The 24831-nt window shown below is 43.8% G+C and overlaps 2 protein-coding genes across 2 annotated transcripts in view; both read right to left on the bottom strand.

The window, feature by feature from the left end:
- pecr (peroxisomal trans-2-enoyl-CoA reductase) overlaps positions 1 to 6149 on the bottom strand; it is a 33311-nt gene extending 27162 nt beyond the window's left edge. Inside the window, exon 1 of the mRNA XM_041200143.1 lies at positions 6006 to 6149. Within this exon, the coding sequence (XP_041056077.1) occupies positions 6006 to 6117 (112 nt within the window). The 5' untranslated portion in view covers positions 6118 to 6149. The remainder of the gene's footprint in view (positions 1 to 6005) is intronic.
- Positions 6150 to 19577: 13428 nt separating this feature from the next.
- The window catches only part of LOC121285069 (desmin-like), a 150888-nt gene continuing 145634 nt past the window's right edge, over positions 19578 to 24831 (bottom strand). Inside the window, exon 9 of the mRNA XM_041201193.1 lies at positions 19578 to 19711. Coding sequence (XP_041057127.1) covers positions 19676 to 19711 — 36 coding nt within the window. The 3' untranslated portion in view covers positions 19578 to 19675. The remainder of the gene's footprint in view (positions 19712 to 24831) is intronic.

Here is a 24831-nt window from a genome sequence, read left to right as displayed (position 1 = left end):
GCGTCGGTAGACAGTCCATAATTCACTGCAGTAGAGCAGGGCACTCAGCACAACGGCCTCATAAACCAGAACCTCTGTTGACTTGCAAAGGTCCCTGTGGTGAAAGACACATTGGTGCAGCTTGAAGAAGACAGTGGACTCGGTGTTGGACATCTTGTCGATGGTAATCCCTTGGGAGAGGTGGCTGCTGAGATAAGGGACTTGCTGCACATACTCCGGAGACACCCCCTCTACTTGGATGGCATAGGGGATGCTCAACTGGTCCGGGGACGTTTGGTGAAAGACCTTCGTCTTGGTGATGTTTAAGGACAGGCCAAGCCTCCTATAGGAAGTGTTGAAGAGGTCAAGCATCCTTTGCTGGTCCTGTACAGAGTGAGCAGGTCACCCGCAAACTGAAGGCCATGGATGTCCACGGTGGTGAGATTTGTTTTTGCCCCGGAAGCGACCGAGGTTGAAGAGCTTCTCGTCCAGACGATACTGAATGTGGACACCAGGAGGTAGGCCATCTCGGATGAGGTGGGTGATGACGATCAGGTAAATGGTGAACAAGGTGGGGGCGATCGACCACACAAGCGTGTTTGACCCGGTCCGATGTGAAAGGTGTCAGTTTCAGATCCTCCGCTCAGGACAGTGACGGCCATGTTGTTATGCAGGAGTCTCAGGATAGTGACAAACTTCAACAGGCAACCAGAGCTTTGGAGGACGATCCATGGAGCTTCACAATTTAAAGAATCAAACACCTTGATCAGGTCACTGAAGGCGAGGAACAATTCTTAATTTTGCTCCTGACATTTTTCCACTGATCTGTCTAGCCACTAAGATCATTTCTGCAGTACCCTGGGATGGTTGGAAGCTACATTGGGTTTCTGGGAGGATCTCCTCAGCAACCAGATGTAGGTGGTTCAGGAGGATGTGGCCAGCATCTTACCCATGATGGACAGGGTAAGAATCACTCACTGTGTATCTGTACAGAGTCACTGTTTATTCAGGGTAAGGATCATTCACTATAACTGTACAGTATCACTCTTTAATCAGGGTAAGGGTCATTCACTGTGTAACTGTACAGAGTCACTGGTTATTCAGGGTAAGAATCACTCACTGTGTAACTGTATAGAGTCACTGTTTATTCAGGGTAAGGATCACTTACTGTGTAAATGTACAGTGTCACTGTTTATTCAGGGTAAGGGTCTCTCACTGTAACTGTACAATATTACTGTTTATTCAGGGTAAGGGTCGCTCACTGTAACTGTACAGACTCACTGTTTATTCAGGATAAATGTCTCTCACTGTGTAACTGTACAGTATCACTGTTTATTCAGGGTAAGGGTCACTCATTGTGTAACTGTACAATATCACTGTTTATTCAGGGTAAGGATCACTCACTGTAACTGTACAATATCACTGTTTATTCAGGGTAAGGGTTGCTCACTGTATCTGTACAGTATCACTGTTTATTCAGATTAAGGGACACTCAGTGTGTAACTGTACAGTATCACTGTTTATTCAGGGTAAGGGTAACTCACTGTAACTGTACAGTATCACTGTTTATTCAGGGTAAGGATCACTCACTGTGTAACAGCACAGTATCTGTTTATTCAGGGTAAGGATCACTCACTGTAAATGTACAGTATCACTGTTTATTCAGGGTAAGGATCACTCACTGTAAATGTACAGTATCACTGTTTATTCAGGGTAAGGATCACTCACTGTAAATGTACAGTATCATTGTTTATTCAGGGTAAGGATCACTCACTGTGTAACTGTACAGTATCTGTTTATTCAGTGTAAGGATCACTCACTGTAACTGTACAATATCACTGTTTATTCAGAGTAAGGATCACTCACTGTAACTGTACAGTATCACTGTTTATTCAGGGTAAGGATCACTCACTGTGTAACTGTACAGTATCACTGTTTATTCAGGGTAAGGAACACAGTGTGTAACAGTACAGTATCACTGTTTATTCAGGGTAAGGGTCACTCACGGTGTAACTGTACAGTATCTGTTTATTCAGGGTAAGGATCACTCACTGTAAATGTACAGTATCACTGTTTATTCAGGGTAAGGATCACTCACTGTGTAACTGTACAGTATCACTGTTTATTCAGGGTAAGGGACACTCAGTGTGTAACTGTACAGTATCACTGTTTATTCGGGGTAAGGGTAACTCACTGTAACTGTACAGTATCACTGTTTATTCAGGGTAAGGGTCACTCACTGTAACCGTACAGTATCACTGTTTATTCAGGGTAAGGATCACTCACTGTAACTGTACAGTATCACTGTTTATTCAGGGTAAGGGTCACTCACGGTGTAACAGTACAGTATCTGTTTATTCAGGGTAAGGATCACTCACTGTAACTGTACTATCACTGTTTATTCAGGGTAAGGATCACTCACTGTAACTGTACTATCACTGTTTATTCAGGGTAAGGATCACTCGCTGTAACTGTACAGTATCACTGTTTATTCAGGGTAAGGATCACTCACTGTGTAACTGTACAGTATCACTGTTTATTCAGGGTAAGGGACACTCAGTGTGTAACTGTACAGTATCACTGTTTATTCAGGGTAAGGGTCACTCACTGCAACCGTACAGTATCACTGTTTATTCAGGGTAAGGATCACTCACTGTAACTGTACAGTATCATTGTTTATTCAGGGTAAGGATCACTCACTTGTGTAACTGTACAGTATCATTGTTTATTCAGGGTAAGGATCACTCACTGTAACTGTACAGTATCATTGTTTATTCAGGGTAAGGATCACTCACTGTGTAACAGTACAGTATCTGTTTATTCAGAGTAAGGATCACTCACTGTAACTGTACAGTATCACTGTTTATTTAGGGTAAGGATCACTCTGTAACAGTACAGAGTCACTGTTTATTCAGGGTAAGGATCACTCGCTGTAACTGTACAGTATCACTGTTTATTCAGGGTAAGGATCACTCACTGTGTAACTGTACAGTATCACTGTTTATTCAGGGTAAGGGACACTCAGTGTGTAACTGTACAGTATCACTGTTTATTCAAGGTAATGATCACTCACTGTGTAACTGTACAGTATCACTGTTTATTCAGGGTAAGGGTAACTCACTGTGTAACTGTACAGCATCACTGTTTATTCAGGGTAAAGGTCACTCACTGTAACTGTACAGAATCACTGTTTATTCAGGGTAAGGATCACTCATTGTAACTGTACAGAGTCACTGTTTATTCAGGGTAAGGGTCACTCACTGTGTAACTGTACAGAGTCACTGTTTATTCAGAGTAAGGATCACTCACTGTAACTGTACAGTATCACTGTTTATTCAGGGTAAGGATCACTCTGTGTAACAGTACAGTCACTGTTTATTCAGGGTAAGGATCACTCGCTGTAACTGTACAGTATCACTGTTTATTCAGGGTAAGGATCACTCACTGTGTAACTGTACAGTATCACTGTTTATTCAGGGTAAGGAACACAGTGTGTAACTGTACAGTATCACTGTTTATTCAGGGTAAGGGTCACTCACGGTGTAACTGTACAGTATCTGTTTATTCAGGGTAAGGATCACTCCCTGTAAATGTACAGTATCACTGTTTATTCAAGGTAAGGATCACTCACTGTGTAACTGTACAGTATCACTGTTTATTCAGGGTAAGGGACACTCAGTGTGTAACTGTACAGTATCACTGTTTATTCGGGGTAAGGGTAACTCACTGTAACTGTACAGTATCACTGTTTATTCAGGGTAAGGGTCACTCACTGTAACCGTACAGTATCACTGTTTATTCAGGGTAAGGATCACTCACGGTGTAACAGTACAGTATCTGTTTATTCAGGGTAAGGATCACTCACTGTAACTGTACTATCACTGTTTATTCAGGGTAAGGATCACTCACTGTAACTGTACAGTATCATTGTTTATTCAGTGTAAGGATCACTCACTGTAACTGTACAGTATCACTGTTTATTCAGGGTAAGGATCACTCTGTGTAACAGTACAGTCACTGTTTATTCAGGGTAAGGATCACTCGCTGTAACTGTACAGTATCACTGTTTATTCAGGGTAAGGATCACTCACTGTGTAACTGTACAGTATCACTGTTTATTCAGGGTAAGGGACACTCAGTGTGTAACTGTACAGTATCACTGTTTATTCAGGGTAAGGGTCACTCACTGCAACCGTACAGTATCACTGTTTATTCAGGGTAAGGATCACTCACTGTAACTGTACAGTATCATTGTTTATTCAGGGTAAGGATCACTCACTTGTGTAACTGTACAGTATCATTGTTTATTCAGGGTAAGGATCACTCACTGTAACTGTACAGTATCATTGTTTATTCAGGGTAAGGATCACTCACTGTGTAACAGTACAGTATCTGTTTATTCAGAGTAAGGATCACTCACTGTAACTGTACAGTATCACTGTTTATTTAGGGTAAGGATCACTCTGTAACAGTACAGAGTCACTGTTTATTCAGGGTAAGGATCACTCCCTGTAACTGTACTGTATCACTGTTTATTCAGGGTAAGGATCACTCACTGTGTAACTGTACAGTATCTGTTTATTCAGGGTAAGGATCACTCACTGTAAATGTACAGTATCACTGTTTATTCAGGGTAAGGATCACTCACTGTGTAACTGTACAGTATCACTGTTTATTCAGGGTAAGGGACACTCAGTGTGTAACTGTACAGTATCACTGTTTATTCGGGGTAAGGGTAACTCACTGTAACTGTACAGTATCACTGTTTATTCAGGGTAAGGGTCACTCACTGTAACCGTACAGTATCACTGTTTATTCAGGGTAAGGATCACTCACTGTAACTGTACAGTATCACTGTTTATTCAGGGCAAGGGTCACTCACGGTGTAACAGTACAGTATCTGTTTATTCAGTGTAAGGATCACTCACTGTAACTGTACTATCACTGTTTATTCAGGGTAAGGATCACTCACTGTAACTGTACAGTATCATTGTTTATTCAGTGTAAGGATCACTCACTGTAACTGTACAGTATCACTGTTTATTCAGGGTAAGGATCACTCTGTGTAACAGTACAGTCACTGTTTATTCAGGGTAAGGATCACTCGCTGTAACTGTACAGTATCACTGTTTATTCAGGGTAAGGATCACTCACTGTGTAACTGTACAGTATCACTGTTTATTCAGGGTAAGGGACACTCAGTGTGTAACTGTACAGTATCACTGTTTATTCAGGGTAAGGGTCACTCACTGCAACCGTACAGTATCACTGTTTATTCAGGGTAAGGATCACTCACTGTAACTGTACAGTATCATTGTTTATTCAGGGTAAGGATCACTCACTTGTGTAACTGTACAGTATCATTGTTTATTCAGGGTAAGGATCACTCACTGTAACTGTACAGTATCATTGTTTATTCAGAGTAAGGATCACTCACTGTAACTGTACAGTATCACTGTTTATTTAGGGTAAGGATCACTCTGTAACAGTACAGAGTCACTGTTTATTCAGGGTAAGGATCACTCGCTGTAACTGTACAGTATCACTGTTTATTCAGGGTAAGGATCACTCACTGTGTAACTGTACAGTAACACTGTTTATTCAGGGTAAGGGACACTCAGTGTGTAACTGTACAGTATCACTGTTTATTCAAGGTAATGATCACTCACTGTGTAACTGTACAGTATCACTGTTTATTCAGGGTAAGGGTAACTCACTGTGTAACTGTACAGTATCACTGTTTATTCAGGGTAAGGGTCACTCACTGTGTAACTGTACAGTATCACTGTTTATTCAGGGTAAGGGTCACTCACTGTAACTGTACAGAGTCACTGTTTATTCAGGGTAAGGGTCACTCACTGTGTAACTGTACAGTATCACTGTTTATTCAGGGTAAGGGTCACTTGCTGATTTGTTGCTGACTCTGGGCCCTCTCCAATCGCGGAGTTTTTGATGGATTTGTTGCCCCCACCCTCTCCCAGGCTGTAAGTGACTCTGGGCCATTCTATGAATATTGAAGAGCGAACCTAATCGTAACAGCTCGGCAGCCACGGCAGCACCGATCCCGCTCCCTCCGCCCGTCACCAGTGCCACTCGGTCCCGGAACAAAGCCGCACGGAAAACACTGCGCGCCGCCATCTTGGACACATCACATGACCCAGCGGGATTGTTACAGCGGGGTCAGAGGTGACCCTGTTCGTCTCACAACATCAGAAATAGCCGGAGAAACTCAGCAGGTTTGGCAGCAGCTACTGATAGGAACACAGTTAACGTGTCGAGTCCGAATGACCCTTCATCAGAGCTAAGTAAAAATAGAAGAGAGGTGAAATATAAACCGGATTAAGGGGGGATGGGACAAGTAGAGCTGGATAGAGGGCCAGTGATAGATGGAGACAAAGAAGAGATTTCCAAAAGATGTCATAGGCAAAGAAGTGTTGATGGTGGTGATATTATCTAAGGAATGTGATAATAGGTGACATTAAGGGTAGAAAGCAGGACAAGCAAGGTACAGATAGCCCTAGTGGGGGTTGGGGGGAAGGGATCGAAATAGGCTAAAAGGTAGAAATAAAACAATGGATGGAAATACATTTAAAAATAATGAAATAGGTGGGAAAAGAAAAATCTATTTAAATTATTGGAAAAAGGGGAGATTGAAAAGGGGGTGCGGATGGAGGAGAGAGTTCATCATCTAAAATTGTTGAACTTAATCTTAAGTCCGGAAGGCTGTAAAGTGCCTAGTCGGAAGATGAGGTGCTGTTCCTTCAGTTTGCGTTGAGCTTCACTGGAACATTGCAGCAGGCCAAGGGTGGACATGTGGGCATGAGAGCAGGGTGGAGTATTGAAATGGCAAGCGACAGGGAGGTCTGGGTCATGCTTGCGGACAGACTGAAGGTGTTCCGCAAAGCGGTCACCCAGTCTGCGTGTGGTCTCTCCAATGTAGAGGAAACCACGTTGGGAGCAGCGAATGCAGTAGACTAAATTGAAGGAGGTGCAAGTGAAATGTTGCTTCACTTGAAAGGAGTGTTTGGGCCCTTGGATGGTGAGGAGAGGGGAAGTAAAGGGGCAGGTGTTGCACCTTCTGCGGTTGCATGGGAAGGTGCCTTGGGAGGGGGTTGAGGTGTAGGGGGTGATGGAGGAGTGGACCAGGGTGTCCCAGAGGGCACGATCCCTGTGGAATGCTGCCGGGGAGGTGAAGGGAAGATGTGTTTGGTGGTGGCATCATGCTGGAGTTGGCGGAAATGGTGGAGGATGATCCTTTGAATGCAGAGGCTGGTGGGGTGATAAGTGAGGACAAGGGGGACCCTATCATGGTTCTGGGAGGGGGAGGAAGGTGTGAGGGCGGATGCGCAGGAGATGGGCTGGACACGGTTGACAGCCCTGTCAACTACCGTGGGTGGAAAACCTCGGTTAAGGAACAAGGAAGACATGTCAGAGGAACTGTTTTTGAAAGTGGCACCATCTTTTGGCTATCTCCACCTATCACTGGCCCTCTATCCAGCTCTACTTGTCCCCCCGCCCTTAAACCAGCTTATATTTCACCTCTTTTCTATTTTTCCTTAGTTCTGCTGAAGAGTCATATGGACTTGAAACATTAACTGTGTTTCTCTCCGCAGATGCTGTCAGACCTGCTGAGTTTTTCAAGGTATTTTTGTTTTTGTTTTGGATTTCCAGCATCCGCAATTTTTTGCTTTTATCATAATATCTCCTGGTCTGGGGATTAATCCCTTTCCCAAAAGTACATCCTCTTTTAAGATATTTGGGTTTTTTGGGGGACTGACTGATGTTAAAGATTAAATTTTTAAGTCTTTACCCTTTCCTCTCAGTCCTGGCGGTAATTTTCCAAATTATTCAATTTAGCCGGATTTTTGCCGTGTCATTTGGCGGGTGGGTCCGATTCCTGGATTCCCCCCACCCTCCCCATGCCTGGCGCTAGTTCTTTTTGCCAGGGATAAGGATGTGGGTTTCGAGCTCGCTTTCCCAGCCTGGCCAGCTCCATCATGGGGAGAGGACTCTCCTAGGCCCCGCAATCTTTGTGGAATCAGACCAGCTTCTCCATGACTGCTGCTTCAGGGTCCCTCAGAGGAATCCTGAACTCCAGTCTGGATTCGGGAATCTTTTGAAAGTTAAGATCAAAAAGTCTTAGCAATGCTCCCATGCCACGTCCCATGTTCCTTTCTGCCCGTTCACCTAGTGTGCACTATGTACAGAACCCATCAGCCATATAATAACATAAAAGCAAAATACTGCGGATGCTGGAAATCTGAAACAAAAACAAAAATTGCTGGGAAAACTCAGCAGGTCTGACAGCATCTGTGGAAAGACAGAGTTAACGTTTCGAGTCTGTACGACTTCATCAGAACATGTAATGGCAAGTGTTGAAATGCTGAATAAAAAACACACATTCAGAAATCTTCAGAAAACTTCTATCCCTATACTGTATAAAAGGCATGGAGGTTATGGGGAATGAGTGTCTTAACAGGTTCTAGAACAACTGGGACAATGCTCCAGAGATGAGAGGCAGGCCTTCTAACCAGCCTGCCATGGCACTCGCTCAGCTCCGTGGCCAATTAGGATCTGCTTTCAGTAGAGCTGTCCGTAGGGCAACTGCCCTGGGCCCCAGGCTTTAGTGGGAGAGGTCCCCATGCTTGAACATCATGGTGTCAGATGTAATACAGCCTTTTCTTTAATTCATTCGTGGGGTGTGGGCATCACTGGCCAAGCCAGCATTTGTTGCTCATCCCTAATTGCCCTTGTTTAGAGGACATTTAAGAGTCAACCACATTGCTGTGGGTCTGGAGTCACATGTAGGCCAGAGCAGATAAGGACAGCAGATTTCCTTCCTTAACGGACATTAGTGAACCAGATGGGTTTTTGCTACAATTGACAATGGTTTCATGGTCATCATTAGACATTTAATTCCAGATTTTTGAAAAATTGAATTCAAATTCCACCATCTGCTGTGGTAGGATTCAAACCCTGGGTCTTTGGATTACTAGTCCAGTGACAACACCACTATGCCATCACCTCCCCCACTTGCTGTGTTAACTTTTAGTCCGGGGCAATTTAAATCCTCCGCTTATTTTATTTTTCTTCCAGTAAGCATTTGCAACTAACATTTGCTTAATGTTGGAAGATGGGCAGTCATTTTTTTTTAAGTCGAATTATTTATTGCATCGTGTTTGTATTTTTAAAAAAAAAGTTGAATGCAGTGAGGCATTGAAATCTCCGTTCACATCTGCGGGATGGAAGATCCCTCCGGCATGAGGGGCTGAAAAATTCTAGCCTTTAAGTTTTCTCCAGTTGGGATGTGGGGTCCGTTAGTAAATTGTTGTCACGCAATCCCATACAGATCATGGATTTCTCCTTAACAAAAGGTGAGCTAACAATTACATTCAGCCTTGGAGGCAAGGTGCAGTTTTACATGCAGCACAGTTATCACCGTCAATAGTGCAGTACGAGCTTGTAACTGAGCGCTCAGTAGCTGGGGACGCTGCTGCTGCTCCTTCTCACACACACGCTCAGGAGCCCAGGCGTCAGATGAAACTTGTCTAATATGTTATGGGGGACCCACAGTGTGATTTGCTGAGGGCCCAGCACCCTCTCTAGGGATGGCCCTGGTTTCCAGGGTCAATGGGCCTGATTCTATCCCGCGCCTGCCTCTCTGGAGTGAAGTTTGGGTATAATGGGGCCCTTTAAGCCAAGGTGGGTCTGCCGAGTCAGGAAATTTCCTGACTCAACTCACCTCGGTAGCGCAAATCCAGCCCCAAGTATTTATTTTAAATACTTTTTGAACTTTTGAATTAACTTTTTGAAGGTTAATATTGAATCTGCTTCCACTGCCCTTTCAGGTAGCACACTCCAGATCGCTACACACTGCTTTAAAAAATATTTCTCCTCATCTCAACTCTGGTTATTTTTATCAATTACCTTAAAGCTGTACTTTCTGGTTACTGAGCCTTCTGCCACTGGAAGTAGTTTATCATTATTCTATTAGAACTATTCATAATTTTGAATACCTCTAAAAATTCTTACCATAACTTTCTCTGCTTTAAACAAAATCCCAGCATCTCCAGCATAATGAAAGCAAAACATTGTGGATGCTGGAAATCCGAAATAAAAACAGGAAGTGCTAGAAAAGCTCAACAGGTCTGGCAGCACCTGTGGAGAGAAACAAAGTTAACGTTTCTTGTCAAATAAGACTCTTGAAGAGCCTGAAGGACATTTGACTCGAAACGTTAACTCTTTCTCTCCACTGATGCTGAGTATCTCCAGCACTTCCTGATTTTGTCCCAGCTTTGCCAGTCTCTCTACATTGCTGAAGTACCTAATCTCTGGCACCATTCAAGTAAATCTCCTTTGTTCTTTCCAGGTTTTGACATCTTACTTATAGTGTGGTGCCCAGAACTGGACACAATATTCCAGCTGGAGTCTAACCAGTGATTTATAAATACTTAGCCAAGCTTCCTTGTTTTTATACTCTTCCTGTATTAATAAAGCCAAGAATATTGCTGAAAAAAGAGACATGTCTAAGCTTTTCGTCTTGCACTCATCAGGACACTTCACAAGAATACCAATATAAGGGGAAAACAACAATTTATACAGTATGTGAAGTGAGTGCTGATTGGTTGGCAAGTGGCACTGCCATGGAGAATGTGCCAATGATGGTGACAGACAGTTATCTGCCAAGCATTGCTGAAATTTAAACCAGGCAGCTTAACCCTGATTGCGCAAGGCATTGCCCTGAGGAATGAGTCAGCGAATGGCTGTCACTTATTTTGTTTAGCTGAAACAGGCACAATGTGTGTACATGTTAATTCTGTCTGCAAAGAACAGGGCCCCGTGTATTAATATATGTAGCTTCCAGTACACGCAAATGCGCCACACTGAGAGCCCAACTGACAATCTTAAATTGATTGTCAACGTAATTCTTAGCACACAGGATTATTTAGCAAATGTCCAATAGCAGAATCCAAGCAAAGAATCCCATACGATTTAACGGTGCTCTCAACTTATCCTGGCACCTTCAAAGAATTGGCTGCATACACCCCAGCATTCTTCATTCATGTACTTGTTCAAAATTGTATCATTTAGTAACATGTACCATATTGTGCAAACTTGAAAATTACTTAAGGCAATTTTTCTTGAGTCATTATCTAGACAGCTAACCTTTGCTTCTGGCAGTATCTACAGGGCAAGGGAAATTATATGTTTGTATGAAGCAAAACCACGCACTGGACTCAAATTTCCTAGGAAGCAATCAAGAAACTCTTAAACACTGACTTCACCCTTTGAGGACAATCCTGAAACCTATGTAATCCTTTCAGCAGCTGTGTTTTATTTGTCCATCCCACTACCTGTCCCTGCCCTTGTCTGCCATCTCAGGTGGACATAAAAGATCCCTTGACACTAGTTCAAAGAAAAACATAAAAAGAAAAACATGTTTCCCCAGTGTCCTGGCTAACATTATCCTTCAACCAACTTCACCATAAATATTGCATCATCTGTCATGCTGTTTGTGTGCAAATTGGTTGCTGTGTTTCCTATATTACAACAGTGATTTCATTGGCGGTAAGGTGCTTTGGTCCCACAACCCTAAGTGAAGAGTAGTATAGAAATGCTAAAACAAAAACAGAATTACCTGGAAAAACTCAGCAGGTCTGGCAGCATCGGCGGGGAAGAAAAGAGTTGACGTTTCGAGTCCTCATGACCCTTCGACAGAACTTGAGTTCGAGTCCAAGAAAGAGCTGAAATATAAGCTGGTTTAAGGTGTGTGTGTGGGGGGCGGAGAGATAGAGAGACAGAGAGGTGGGGGGGGGGGGTGTGGTTATAGGGACAAACAAGCTGTGATAGAAGCAGATCATCAAAAGATGTCAACGACAATAGTACAATAGAACACATAGGTGTTAAAGTTGGTGATATTATCTAAACGAATGTGCTAATTAAGAATGGATGGTAGGGCACTCAAGGTATAGCTCTAGTGGGGTTTTTTTTATATATATAATGGAAATAGGTGGGAAAAGGAAAATCTTTATAATTTATTGGAAAAAAAAGGAAGGGGGAAACAGAAAGGGGGTGGGGATGGGGGAGGGAGCTCACGACCTAAAGTTGTTGAATTCAATATTCAGTCCGGAAGGCTGTAAAGTCCCTAGTCGGAAGATGAGGTGTTGTTCCTCCAGTTTGCGTTGGGCTTCACTGGAATAATGCAGCAAGCCAAGGACAGACATGTGGGCAAGAGAGCAGGGTGGAGTGTTAAAATGGCAAGCGACAGGGAGGTTTGGGTCATTCTTGCGGACAAACCGCAGGTGTTCTGCAAAGCGGTCGCCCAGTTTACGTTTGGTCTCTCCAATGTAGAGGAGACCACATTGGGAGCAACGAATGCAGTAGACTAAGTTGGGGGAAATGCAAGTGAAATGCTGCTTCACTTGAAAGGAGTGTTTGGGTCCTTGGACGGTGAGGAGAGAGGAAGTGAAGGGGCAGGTGTTGCATCTTTTGCGTGGGCATGGGGTTGTGCCATAGGAGGGGGTTGAGGAGTAGGGGGTGATGGAGGAGTGGACCAGGGTGTCCCGGAGGGAGCGATCCCTACGGAATGCCGATAAGGGGGGTGAAGGGAAGATGTGTTTGGTGGTGGCATCATGCTGGAGTTGGCGGAAATGGTGGAGGATGATCCTTTGAATGCGGAGGCTGGTGGGGTGATAAGTGAGGACAAGGGGGACCCTATCATGTTTCTGGGAGGGAGGAGAAAGCGTGAGGGCGGATGCGCGGGAGATGGGCCGGACACGGTTGAGGGCCCTGTCAACGACCGTGGGTGGAAAATCTCGGTTAAGGAAGAAGGAGGACATGTCAGAGGAACTGTTTTTGAATGTAGCATCATCGGAACAGATGCGACGGAGGCGAAGGAACTGAGAGAATGGGATGGAGTCCTTACAGGAAGCGGGGCGTGAGGAGCTGTAGTCGAGATAGCTGTGGGAGTCGGTGGGTTTGTAATGGATATTGGTGGACAGTCTATCACCAGAGATTGAGACAGAGAGGTCAAGGATGGGAAGAGAATTGTCAGAGATGGACCACGTGAAAATGATGGAGGGGTGGAGATTGGAAGCAAAATTAATAAATTTTTCCAAGTCCTGACGAGAGCATGAAGCGGCACCGAAGTAATCATCGATGTACCGGAGAAAGAGTTGTGGAAGGGGGCCGGAGTAGGACTGCAACAAGGAATGTTCCACATACCCCATAAAGAGACAGGCATAGCTGGGGCCCATGCGGGTACCCATAGCCACACCTTTTATTTGGAGGAAGTGAGAGGAGTTGAAGGAGAAATTGTTCAGCGTGAGAACAAGTTCAGCCAGACGGAGGAGAGTAGTGGTGGATGGGGATTGTTCGGGCCTCTGTTCGAGGAAGAAGCTAAGGGCCCTCAGACCATCCTGGTGGGGGATGGAGGTGTAGAGGGATTGGACGTCCATGGTGAAGAGGAAGCGGTAGGGGCCAGGGAACTGGAAATTGTTGATGTGACGTAAGGTGTCAGAGGAATCACGGATGTAGGTGGGAAGGGACTGGACAAGGGGAGAGAGAAAGGAGTCAAGATAACGAGAAATGAGTTCTGTGGGGCAGGAGCAAGCTGAGACGATCGGTCTACCGGGGCAGTTCTGTTTGTGGATTTTGGGTAGGAAATAGAAGCGGGCCGTCCGAGGTTGGGCGACTATCAGGTTGGAAGCTGTGGGAGGGAGATCCCCAGAGGCGATGAGGTCAGTGACAGTCCTGGAAACAGCGGCTTGATGTTCAGTGGTGGGGTCATGGTCCAGGGAGAGGTAGGAGGAAGTGTCTGCAAGTTGACGCTCAGCCTCCGCGAGGTAGAGGTCAGTGCGCCAGACAACAACAGCACCACCCTTGTCAGCGGGTTTGATGACAATGTCAGGGTTGGACCTGAGAGAATGGAGTGCAGTAAATTCAGAGAGAGACAGGTTAGAATGGGTGAGAGGAGCAGAGAAATTGAGACGACTAATGTCGCGCCGACAGTTCTTGCAGAAATGCTTGCCTTTTTCGAGAAAAGTATACATAAGATCAACTTTTGAAAATTGCACACAACTTACCAGTAAAATTACCACTTATTGTTACTAACCTTCACATCTGTGGGGATCTCCCTCCCACAGCTTCCAACCTGATAGTCGCCCAACCTCGGATGGCCCGCTTCTATCTCCTACCCAAAATCCACAAACAGAACTGCCCCGGTAGACCGATCGTCTCAGCTTGCTCCTGCCCCACAGAACTCATTTCTCGTTATCTTGACTCCCTTCTCTCTCCCCTTGTCCAGTCCCTTCCCACCTACATCCGTGATTCCTCTGACGCCTTTCTGCTCTTAAAGAACAGAATCATATAGCTGGATTTTACACTCACCCGCCAGCAGGTTTGAAGATTGGGGGGGGAATACTTTAAAGCAGGCTTACGTTTGTGCATGTGTATGTTTGTGTGTGTGAATACTTTAAGTAAGCTGTAGACTGTTAGACTGCAAGGTTTGAATCATCAAAAGGGGTTAGGTGTAAAACAAGCCTTTGAAATGGAGGTGGGTAAGCTAGGACGAGGTCTTGGCAGATACAGCGTGAATGGAATTTGCATTTTTAGATAAGTGGAAAGGCTGTTGGCTTTTCAAAGGGACATGGTAAGATGTTTACAACTGGCAAGATAAATAAGGCAAAGTTATTATGTTTATTTTTCCCAAAAGTGCTGGCCATAATGACAACATGAAAGATGTTTATATTCTGGGAGAAGTAACGTCCAAAGACAGGTTGAAACGATGGAATTTACGATCAAAAAGGAACAACTATATATAAAAAAGGATGGAAAACTGAATGGGTGTGGCTGTGTGAGATCTTGAAAGGTGCACTGAGTGAAACAAGCTTGTGGAAAAAGCCTCTAGCCACCCTGGAGAAGTTCGCTGTTCCAGTAGCCAAGGTTGTGTTAAAAGCCTTTAAAGTTTCCCTGTCGAGTGAGAGGGAGAAAGAAGCTGTCAAATACCTCCTTTACAGCAACAGTGAGTGCCTGTGGTATTCTTGCTGGATGTTTCATAGATTAATAATCTATTTTGGACTGTTGCCTGAAAGGGGCGTGTAATTGGGAGTCTAGTTAAGTATAAATCTTGTGGGAACTGTTATAAAACTAATTATAACTGTGTAACAGAAATCTTGTGTCTAAGTGTTCTTTTCTTTTGTTAATAAATATTTTAATTTAATCTTTAAAATCTCTAAAGGTGGTAGTGGACTCATTACTTGTTGCTTCAGTGCACAAACCTTCTCGTAATAAAGACAAATTGCAAAATCATTGTGATAGCATTGCCAAGTTTCCCTCTGGGATTTGGTCAGCCTGGCACATACCACCTGCCACATCATAACATTCTGCACACGTCTTGCCTTCAGATTATGATCCAACCCTCTTTTGAAAGCCATGATTAAATCTGCTTCAACATTTTCTGGCAAAACATTCCAAATCCTAACCACTTGCTACATGATAACATTTTTCCTCAAATCGCCATGCCTCTTTTGCCATTCAGCTTAAATCTGTGTCCTTTGGTTCTTGATCCTTCCATCAATGAGGACAGTTTCTCCCTATCTGCTCTGCCAGACCCCTCATGTTTTTGAATATCTCTAACATATCTCTCTCAGCCTTCTCTTCCAAGAACAGTCCCAGCTTCTCCAATCTATTTACGGTAACAAGTTCCTCATCCCTGGAACCATTCTCATGAATCATTTCTGAATCTTCCCAAATGCCTTCACATCCTTCCTGAAGTGTACTGCCCAGAACTGCATGCAATACTCAATTGAGGCCAAACCAATATTTGATACAGGTTTATTATAACTTCCTTTGTACTCTTATGTACCCCTATTTAAAAAGGTCAGGATCCCATACGATTTATTAACCACTCTTTCAACTTGCCCTGCTGTCTTCAATGATTTGTGTCCAGAAAATGCAAGGTATCTCTGCTCCTGCAGCCCCTTTAGAATTTTATCCTTTATATCGTATCTCTTTGCCCTTCCTATCAAAATGAATCACTTCACACTTCTCTACATTAAATTCCATCTGCCAGTTGTCCGCACATTCCACCAGCATGTCTTATGTCCTTTCAAAAGTTTAACACTATCCTCCTCATGGTTCACAATACTGCCAAGTTTCATGTTATCCACAAATTTTGAAGTGGTGCCCTGTCTAAGTCATTAATATGCTGGCAAGGCTGGGATCCCAACACTGATCACTGGAGAGCCCCACTATAAACCTTCCTCCAGTCCGAAAAACAACCATTCACCGCTACCCTGTTTCCTGTCACTCAGCCAATTTCATTTCCATGCTGCTACTGTCCCTTTTATTTCATGAGCTTTAACTGCTCACAAGCTGGTGGTGTGGCATTTCATCAAATGTCTTTTGGAAGTCCATGTACTGCTCACTTCCTGGGACTCTATCTATCTGCTTGGTGTTCTCTGCAGTTCCCTGTTATTTTTATATTTGTCAATGTGCAATTTTTGCTGCTTCAATCAGTCACTAGCTGACCTGCAGTTTCTATTTACTTTTTTTTCCTGATTAGTATGCTCTAACTTATTTAATTCTAATTTATTTAATTTAATTATTTAATATATTCCTTTTTGCTGGTTTCTCTCCTCCAATGACATTTAGTTTTATGACTCATTTTACATTGTTTTCACCCTGCTCTGCTTTTTGTTCCAGGATTGTTCCTTTAGCCTGTTCATTCTTTCTTGTTTGGGCCTCTGGTATTTATAGCTCCATGAGTAACAGTGTGCAAGAACCACCATAGTATGTAAGATAAATTATATTACATGAAATTTTCATGGTTTCCTTTATAATTTGATAATAAAAACATTAGAGGAGCTATGTATGATGTTATTTGTTAAATGTGGAGAGTGGCAATACATTGAGGATATTACACTGAAAGGCATCTCTTTGAGGTCCAAATCATGAGACTTATTAAGTACATTTGGACTCAAAAAAGATTAGGCTTCATATAGCGTCTTCTATGACTGCAAGAATATCTCAGAGTGCTTTAAAGCCAATGAAGTAGGGTGAGTTGTAGTCACTTATGTAACGGAACATTACATAACATCAACTTACATGTTTGTTTGAATTTTTCATTCAGACAACCCGCACCCGTCTAAACTTCCCCAGCCATGGCCTTATTGAATGGCGGAACAGGCATGAGGTACCAAATGGCCTACTCCTGCTCCTAATTTGTATGTTTGCATCCTCAACAGCATCACTTCCAGCTAGCTGCCTTTTTTATGCCATGACCATAGACCTCAATTTCCCTTCTTCTGCACCCTCAACTTGGTTGAAGTCATCCTCACCTGCCCACCTTGTCACCTGCCTTCTCTCCCTTCCCACTCTGGTCCACTAATTCTACAAAACCTTGCTTGGTGGGAATACAGCTCCTGGTTGACTCCCTATTCTCAAAATCACTCAAGATCAACTAGTAATATATCAAAAATCTTACCTGTGTGCACGCTGCATTTACCTTTTCCATAATGTTATGTAAACCTGCAATTATACCTATTTCCAGTGGTGGGACCATAGAGTACCAGTTTTGGATCTCCCAGCTCCTTAACAAAGAAATTCCACTGCTAAAACCAATTCTACTTTGCTTCACAATTGCTGTACATTTTGTTATTTAACTATACATATAAAATGAAAGTATATCAAAATAATGACAGAATAAATTACTTTAAAGTGAAGACACAATTATATCTGTGTACTCTGGTCCAATAGTTCCAAGCACTCCGACTATATTTCATTTCTTTTTCTAAAGATGTGAGTAAAACATGCAAATCTGCCCATCCCTGTGCCTTTTTCTTAAATTGCTGTGGTTCTTGTGGTGATGGTGTCCCCAAATTGATGTCAGGTAGGGAATTCCATGAGCAATGGTGATACATGTCCAAATCAGGATGGCTGTGACTTATTTGGGGTGGCAGTGGGGGGTGAACACCACAATATTACTGCTCTTGCCCTTCTTGGTGGTACAGAGAGTATAGGTGAGAGGGACTATGTTGAAATGACCCTGGTGCATTGCTGCAATACATCCTGTTGATGATACATGTCCACAAACACAGTTAGTGGTGGAGGAGGCGATTACTGAGTTCAGTGGCAGGGGCACTAGACAAATGAATTGCTCTTTCTGGATGGTGTTGAGCTTTTTGAGTTGTTGCCATTGCAAATATTCATACAAGTGGTGAGCACTTGTCTATTACACTCCTGAAGAATCTTTGAAATGGTGGAGACCTTAAAGGAAACAGGAAGTGAGCTGCAGATTACCAGCTTTGCTCTTGTAGCCAAAGTGTAGCTATGGTTAATCCGCTGAAGCTTCTAGTCAATGGTGACACCAAAGATGTTGGCATTGCAAACTCAGCAATAGTGATGAAGTTGTAGGTAAAGGTGGTTGGTAGCTCTCTTTTTGGAGACAGTTGTTACGAAGCATGAGTATTGTCAGCTACTTATTGGCCTGTCTGAATGCTGTTGAGGCCCTGATGTAGGCTGTCATGGGTGGCTTCATTATCAGAGGAATAAGGAGTGGAGCTGAACACTGTGGACAGCATAGTTATCTGCCCCAATTTGCAGATGTTTTTCATTATTTTCGAAATTATCTATCTGGAGGTATACTTCACCCCTTATCCAATCACTTCTTGCACTATCCAGAAATTGCCAATGTGGGCTTTTGTCAAAATATTTCTCATGCCAGTAACAGTTTCAAAATACACCAACAGGTTGGTTAGGTGTATTTCCATTTCCTGAATCCCTGCTGTCTCTGCTTTGACAAGTTATGGTTTTCAACAGATTAGTTAAAGTTGTTTCTACAACTGAAGTGTATTGGCTTTAACTTAATTAAGAAGGTTATGTGAGCTACTTTCCTATCCTGTAAAATGCTTCCCTAATTTAATAAATACTAAGACAGTGGAAGATTGAAAAACATACAAAATGCTTTCAGGTTTTCAATTTGATGATTCCCAGCTACTTGTGGTGAACCCAGCCATTTAAAATATAAGTCTCTCTCTCTCTCTTTCTTGGCCCTTAGTAATGTGGATGTGGAGGATACATGCAACCTGAAATCCAGTATTGCTCAGGCACAAATGATGGAAAAATGGCCACATGCATCCACCTCATTACTAGTGAAAAGTTATGCAGACAGGAACTGGGATTTCTGGGGCCTGCCTGCTGAAGTTACACTATTTTTGTCTCATTGTGGACAGAAATTTTGGAATTTTAATTTTTGTGTGTTTCACATCAGGAGTTGTCCCTTACAATAAATATACAATCCCCAAGAAACTGTCTTAAAAATTATGAGTGTGTTTCTAATAAACACAAAAAACAAAGCTTGGAAGTCACTACCATTAGATGAAAATGAATTTCTCAGTCAATCAGCACTTGAAATTAGTTCTGTTGAAGAGTCATACAGACTCGAAACGTTAACTGTATTCCTCTCCACAGATGCTGTCAGGCCTGCTGAGTTTTTCCAGGTATTTTCGTTTTTGTTTTGAAATTAGTGTGCCTGATATCAGATATGGTGGTGATTAACTCACATTTATTCAAGTAATTTAATAGTGAAACATGTGAATTTTCTGGTGATGTATTTGAGATTAGAGCACTTTTTATACAATGTAACTGTGAATCTATGAAAGGCACTCAGATCTGCTTGCCATTCCATTTTCTACTGTTAATCTTGATCAAGGGCACACAAGTCTTCATTTTCCTGCAAGAAACAGAATTAGCATAAAGGAATTATAATTAATTGTGAACAATTTTATGAAAGCATATTCTCACCAAGGAGCCCCATCTATCCTGGGAACTGTGGGTGCGCCCCCCCCATGTGTTTTTTATCCAAATAAATCTTAAATAATCATTCATGGATTGCATTGCCAATTATAATTCTGTGGCTTACCAGTGACTCAGTAATAAAAGGATATAATTCTCAACGATAGTGAGTTTTTTTTTTAGTTAATTTTCTCTAAATAAGCACAGCTTCTGAGTCCTGTTTAAATAAACTCAGCATCAAAACCCAGGGCCGTGATTTTCTGGTCCCGTCAGAAATTCCTGCTGAAATTCAACGGATGCCAAATTTTCCATCCTGCCCGCTACAGGTCCCACCCATCCTGGCCCAAGGCTACTCCATCACCAAGTGCTTCATAACGTTGCCCGCCCACATCTCTTCCTCATCCATGCCTTTATCAGTTTACACTACACAGAGTATCCAATCAATCCTCTCCTTGTCAGCCTCCTGAGCTTTACTCAAACTCCAACTGATCTAGAACATTGTTGCTCATATCTATATTAGATCTTGAATCCTAAAATCCCATACTCACTGACTTCTGCTGGCTTCCATTCCATCAATAATTTAGTTTAAAAATCTCAAGATAAATCCCTCCTTCACAACAATAACAACTTGTATTTATATAGCATTCTTAGTGTAAAAAAAAATGTCCCAAGGTGTATCAGAGTAGTGTTAGAATGCAAAAATTGATATCGAAACACACAAAGTGATATTAGGGCAGATGACCAAAAAGTTGGTCAAAGAAATAAGTTTTAAGGATTATCCTCGAAAGAGGAGAGAGAGGTAGTAGAGTTTTAGGGAGGGAATTACAGAGATTAGGGCCCAGGTAGCTGAAGGCACAGCCTCTAATAGTGGAGTGATTAAAATTGAGCATGCTCAAGAAGCCAGAATTAGTTGGATGAGTGCAGAAACCTTGGAAGGTTGTAGGGCTGGAGAAGATTGCAGAGATAAGGATGGGTGAAGTCATGGAAGGATTTGAAACAAGGATCAGAATTTTAAAATGAGACGTTGCTTAACTGGGAGCTAATATAGGTTAGCAAGCATAAGGGTGACAGGTGAGCAAGACTTGGTGTGAGCAATGACATGGGCAGCAGAGTTTTGGATGATCTTAAGTTTACATAGGGTAGAAAATGGGATGCTGGCCAGGGTACACTGGAATAGTTAAGTCTAAAGGCAACAAAGGCATGGATGAGGGTTTCGCAGCAGATGAGCTGAGGCAGGGGAAGAGCTGGGTGATGTTACAGAGGTTGAAATGGGTGGTCTTAGCGATGGTGTGGATATGTGGTTGGAAGCCGGGTTCAGGATCAAATGTGACACCAAGGTTGTGAACTATCTCAAACAGTTACCAGGGAGGGAGACAGAGTTGACAGCTAGGGAACAGAGTTTGTAGAGGTGATCATAGACAATGGCTTTGGTCTTCCCAATATTTAAGTGGAGGAAGTTTCTGCTCATCTAGCTTTTGTTATCAGATTAGCCGTCTGATAACTTTGAGACAATGGAGGAGCTGAGAGAACTGGTGGTGAGGTAGAGCTGGGTGTTATCAGCTTGCATGTGAAAACTTTTTGATGATGTCATTAAGGAGCAGCATGTAGCTGAGAAACAGGAGGAGGCCAAGATTAGGTCCTTGGAGGGTACCAGAGATAACATTGTGTGAGTGGGAAGATAGCTCTAACTTCATTTCAATCTATCTCTACTATCTTCTCCAAATCTGTCCATTTGAGAGGACAGACAGTTTTTTAAAAACAAAATACAAAGACAAAATACTACAGATGCTGGACATCTGAAATAAAAACAGCCCCGGTTATATAATCGGCCAGGACACTAACCCCAGCCCAGTTTAAGCGGAACCCATCTTATCGGGACAGCTACTCATTCCTGAGCAAAAAATAAAAAATACCTGGAAAACCTGAGCAGGTCTGGCAGCATCAGCGGAGAAGAGCACAGTTGACATTTCGAGTCCTCATGACCCTTCAACAGAACTAAGTAAAATAGGAGAGGGGTGAAATATAAGCTGGTTTGGGGGGGGAGGTGGTGGTGGTGGTTGTTGGGACAAGCAAGCAGTGTTAGGAGGAGATAACCAAAAGCTGTCACAGACAAAAGAACAAAGAGGTGTTGAAGGTGGTGATATTATCTAAAAGAATGTGCTAATTAAGAATGGATAGCAGGACAAGCAAGGTATAGATAGCTCTAGTGGGGGTGGGGTGAAATAAGAATAAAAGGGCATAAAAGGTATACATAAATGATCAGTGGAATACATTAAAAATAATGGAAATAGGTGGGAAAAGAAAAATCTATATAAATTATTGGAAAAAAACAAAAAGGAGGGGGAAGAAATGGAAAGAGGGTGGGGATGGAGGAGGGAGTTTAAGATCTAAAATTGTTGAACTCAATATTCAGTCCGGAAGGCTGTAAAGTGCCTAGTCGGAAGATGAGGTGCTGTTCCTCCAGTTTGCTTTGAGCTTCACTGGAACATTGCAGCAAGCCGAGGACAGACAGAGAGCAGGGCGGAGTGTTAAAATGGCAAGCGACAGGGAGGTCTGGGTCATTCTTGCGGACAGACCGCAGGTGTTCTGCAAAGCGGTCACCCAGTCTGTGTTTGGTCTCTCCAATGTAGAGGAAACCGCATTGGGAGCAATGAATGCAGTAGACTAAGTTGAAGGAAATGCAGGTGAAATGCTGCTTCACTTGAAAGGACTGTTTGGGCCCTTGGACGGTGAAGAGAGAGGAAGTGAAGGGGCAGGTATTGCATATCTTGCGTTCGCAGGGGGAGGTGCCGTAGGAGCGGGTTGAGGAGTAGGAGGTGATGGAGGAGTGGACCAGGGTGTCACGGAGGGAACGATCCCTACGGAATGCCGCCGGGGGGGGGTGAAGGGAAGCTGTGTTTGGTGGTGGCATCATGCTGGAGTTGGCGGAAATGGCAGAGGATGATCCTTTGAATGCGGAGGCTGGTGGGGTGATAAGTGAGGACAAGGGGGACCCTATCATGTTTCTGGGAGGGAGAGGAAGGCGTGAGGGCGGATGCGCAGGAGATGGGTTGGACACGGTTGAGGGCCCTGTCAACTACTGTGGGTGGAAAACCTCAATTAAGGAAGAAGGAGGACATGTCAGAGGAACTGTTTTTGAAGGTAGCATCATCAAAACAGATGCGACGGAGGCAAAGGAACTGAGAGAATGGGATGGAGTCCTTACAGGAAGCCGGGTGTGAGGAGCTGTAGTCGAGGTAGCTGTGGGAGTTGGTAGGCTTGTAATGGATATTGGTGGACAGTCTATCACCAGAAATTGAGACAGAGAGGTCAAGGAAGGGAAGGGAAGTATCAGAGATGGACCATGTGAAAATGATGGAGGGGTGGAGATTGGAAGCAAAATTAATAAATTTTTCCAGGTCCCGACGAGAGCATGAAGTAGCACTGAAGTAATCATCGATGTACCGTCGCATTCTGAGATCCACACTCAGTGCCATACACCGCCATATGAACACACTCGACCTCTCCCTCCAGCAGCACCGCCGTACCCTTTTCCAAAGCTGCGCGTGCCCCCAATTTCATTTTATTCTTCGTCTCATCCGACACCTCAACGAGAAACTTTGTCTCTTTCTCTCAAGTGCTAAGGAATGCAAGCTCCAACAACTCATCGACACTAACACCCATCCAGGACCCTCAACCCCTGCCTGTCCCTCTGTCCCCACCCCATCTTCCAATCCCAGCCCTAGCCGGGTATTCACTATACCCCTGTCCTTCCCCTCTCCGACACTGAACGTTCAGTGCTCAGCAAAGGACTCAGTTTCATACCCTTATGCCCTCATCTCAATGAATTTCGGGCTCGGCACGATGCTGAACTCTTCTTCCGCCGCCTTCGTCTCTGTGCTCACTTCTTTGGGCAGGAGTCCTCTCCCTGTTCAACGGATCCTTTTACCCACCTCCAATATTCTCCCTCCACTTGGACCCCTCCCTCTGAATTCTTACCTTCTCTTGATCCTTTCATTGAGAACTGTCGGCGTGACATTAGTTGTCTCAATTTCTCTGCTCCTCTCATCCATTCTAATCTCTCTCCCTCTCTGAACTTACTGCACTCCGTTCTCTCAGGTCCAACCCTGACATTGTCATCAAACCTGCTGACAAGGGTGGTGCTGTTGTTGTCTGGCGCACTGACCTCTACCTCGCAGAGGTTGAGCGTCAACTCGCAGACACTTCCTCCTACCTCTCCCTGGACCATGACCCCACTACTGAACATCAAGCCATTGTTTCCAGGACCGTCACTGAACTCATCTCCTCTGGAGATGTTCCTTCCACAGCTTCCAACCTGATAGTCGCCCAACATGGGACGGCCCGCTTCTACCTCCTACCCAAAATCCAAAAACAGGACTGTCCTGGCAGACCGATCGTGTCAGCTTGCTCCTGCCCCACTGAACTCATTTCTTGCTATCTTGACTCCCTTCTCTCTCCCCTTCAGTCCCTTCCCACCCACATCCGTGATTCCTCTGACACCTTACGTCACATCAACAATTTCCAGTTCCCTGGCCCCAAGCGCCTACTCTTCACCATGGACATCCAATCCGTCTACACCTCCATCTCGTAGCTGGATGATCTGAGGGCTCTCTGCTTCTTCCTCGAACAGAGGCCCAAACAATCCCCATCCACCACTACTCTCCTCCGTCTGGCTGAACTTGTTCTCACACTGAACAATTTCTCCTTCAACTCCTCTCACTTCCTCCAAATAAAAGGTGTGGCTATGGGTACCCACATGGGCCCCAGCTATGCCTGTCTCTTTATGGGGTATGTGGAACATTCCTTGTTCCAGTCCTACTCCGGCCCCCTCCCACAACTCTTTCTCCAGTACATCGATGATTACTTCGGTGCTGCTTCATGCTCTCGTCGGGACCTGGAAAAATTTATTAATTTTGCTTCCAATCTCCAAACCTCCATCATTTTCACATGGTCCATCTCTGATACTTCCCTTCCCTTCCTTGACCTCTCTGTCTCAATTTCTGGTGATAGACTGTCCACCAATATCCATTACAAGCCTACCAACTCCCACAGCTACCA

Source organism: Carcharodon carcharias, chromosome 12 (genome assembly GCF_017639515.1).
Source record: "Carcharodon carcharias isolate sCarCar2 chromosome 12, sCarCar2.pri, whole genome shotgun sequence".
NCBI classification, from domain to species: domain Eukaryota; kingdom Metazoa; phylum Chordata; class Chondrichthyes; order Lamniformes; family Lamnidae; genus Carcharodon; species Carcharodon carcharias.
Note: the sequence above shows the minus strand (reverse complement) of the source record. Positions and strands in the feature narration are given on the sequence as shown.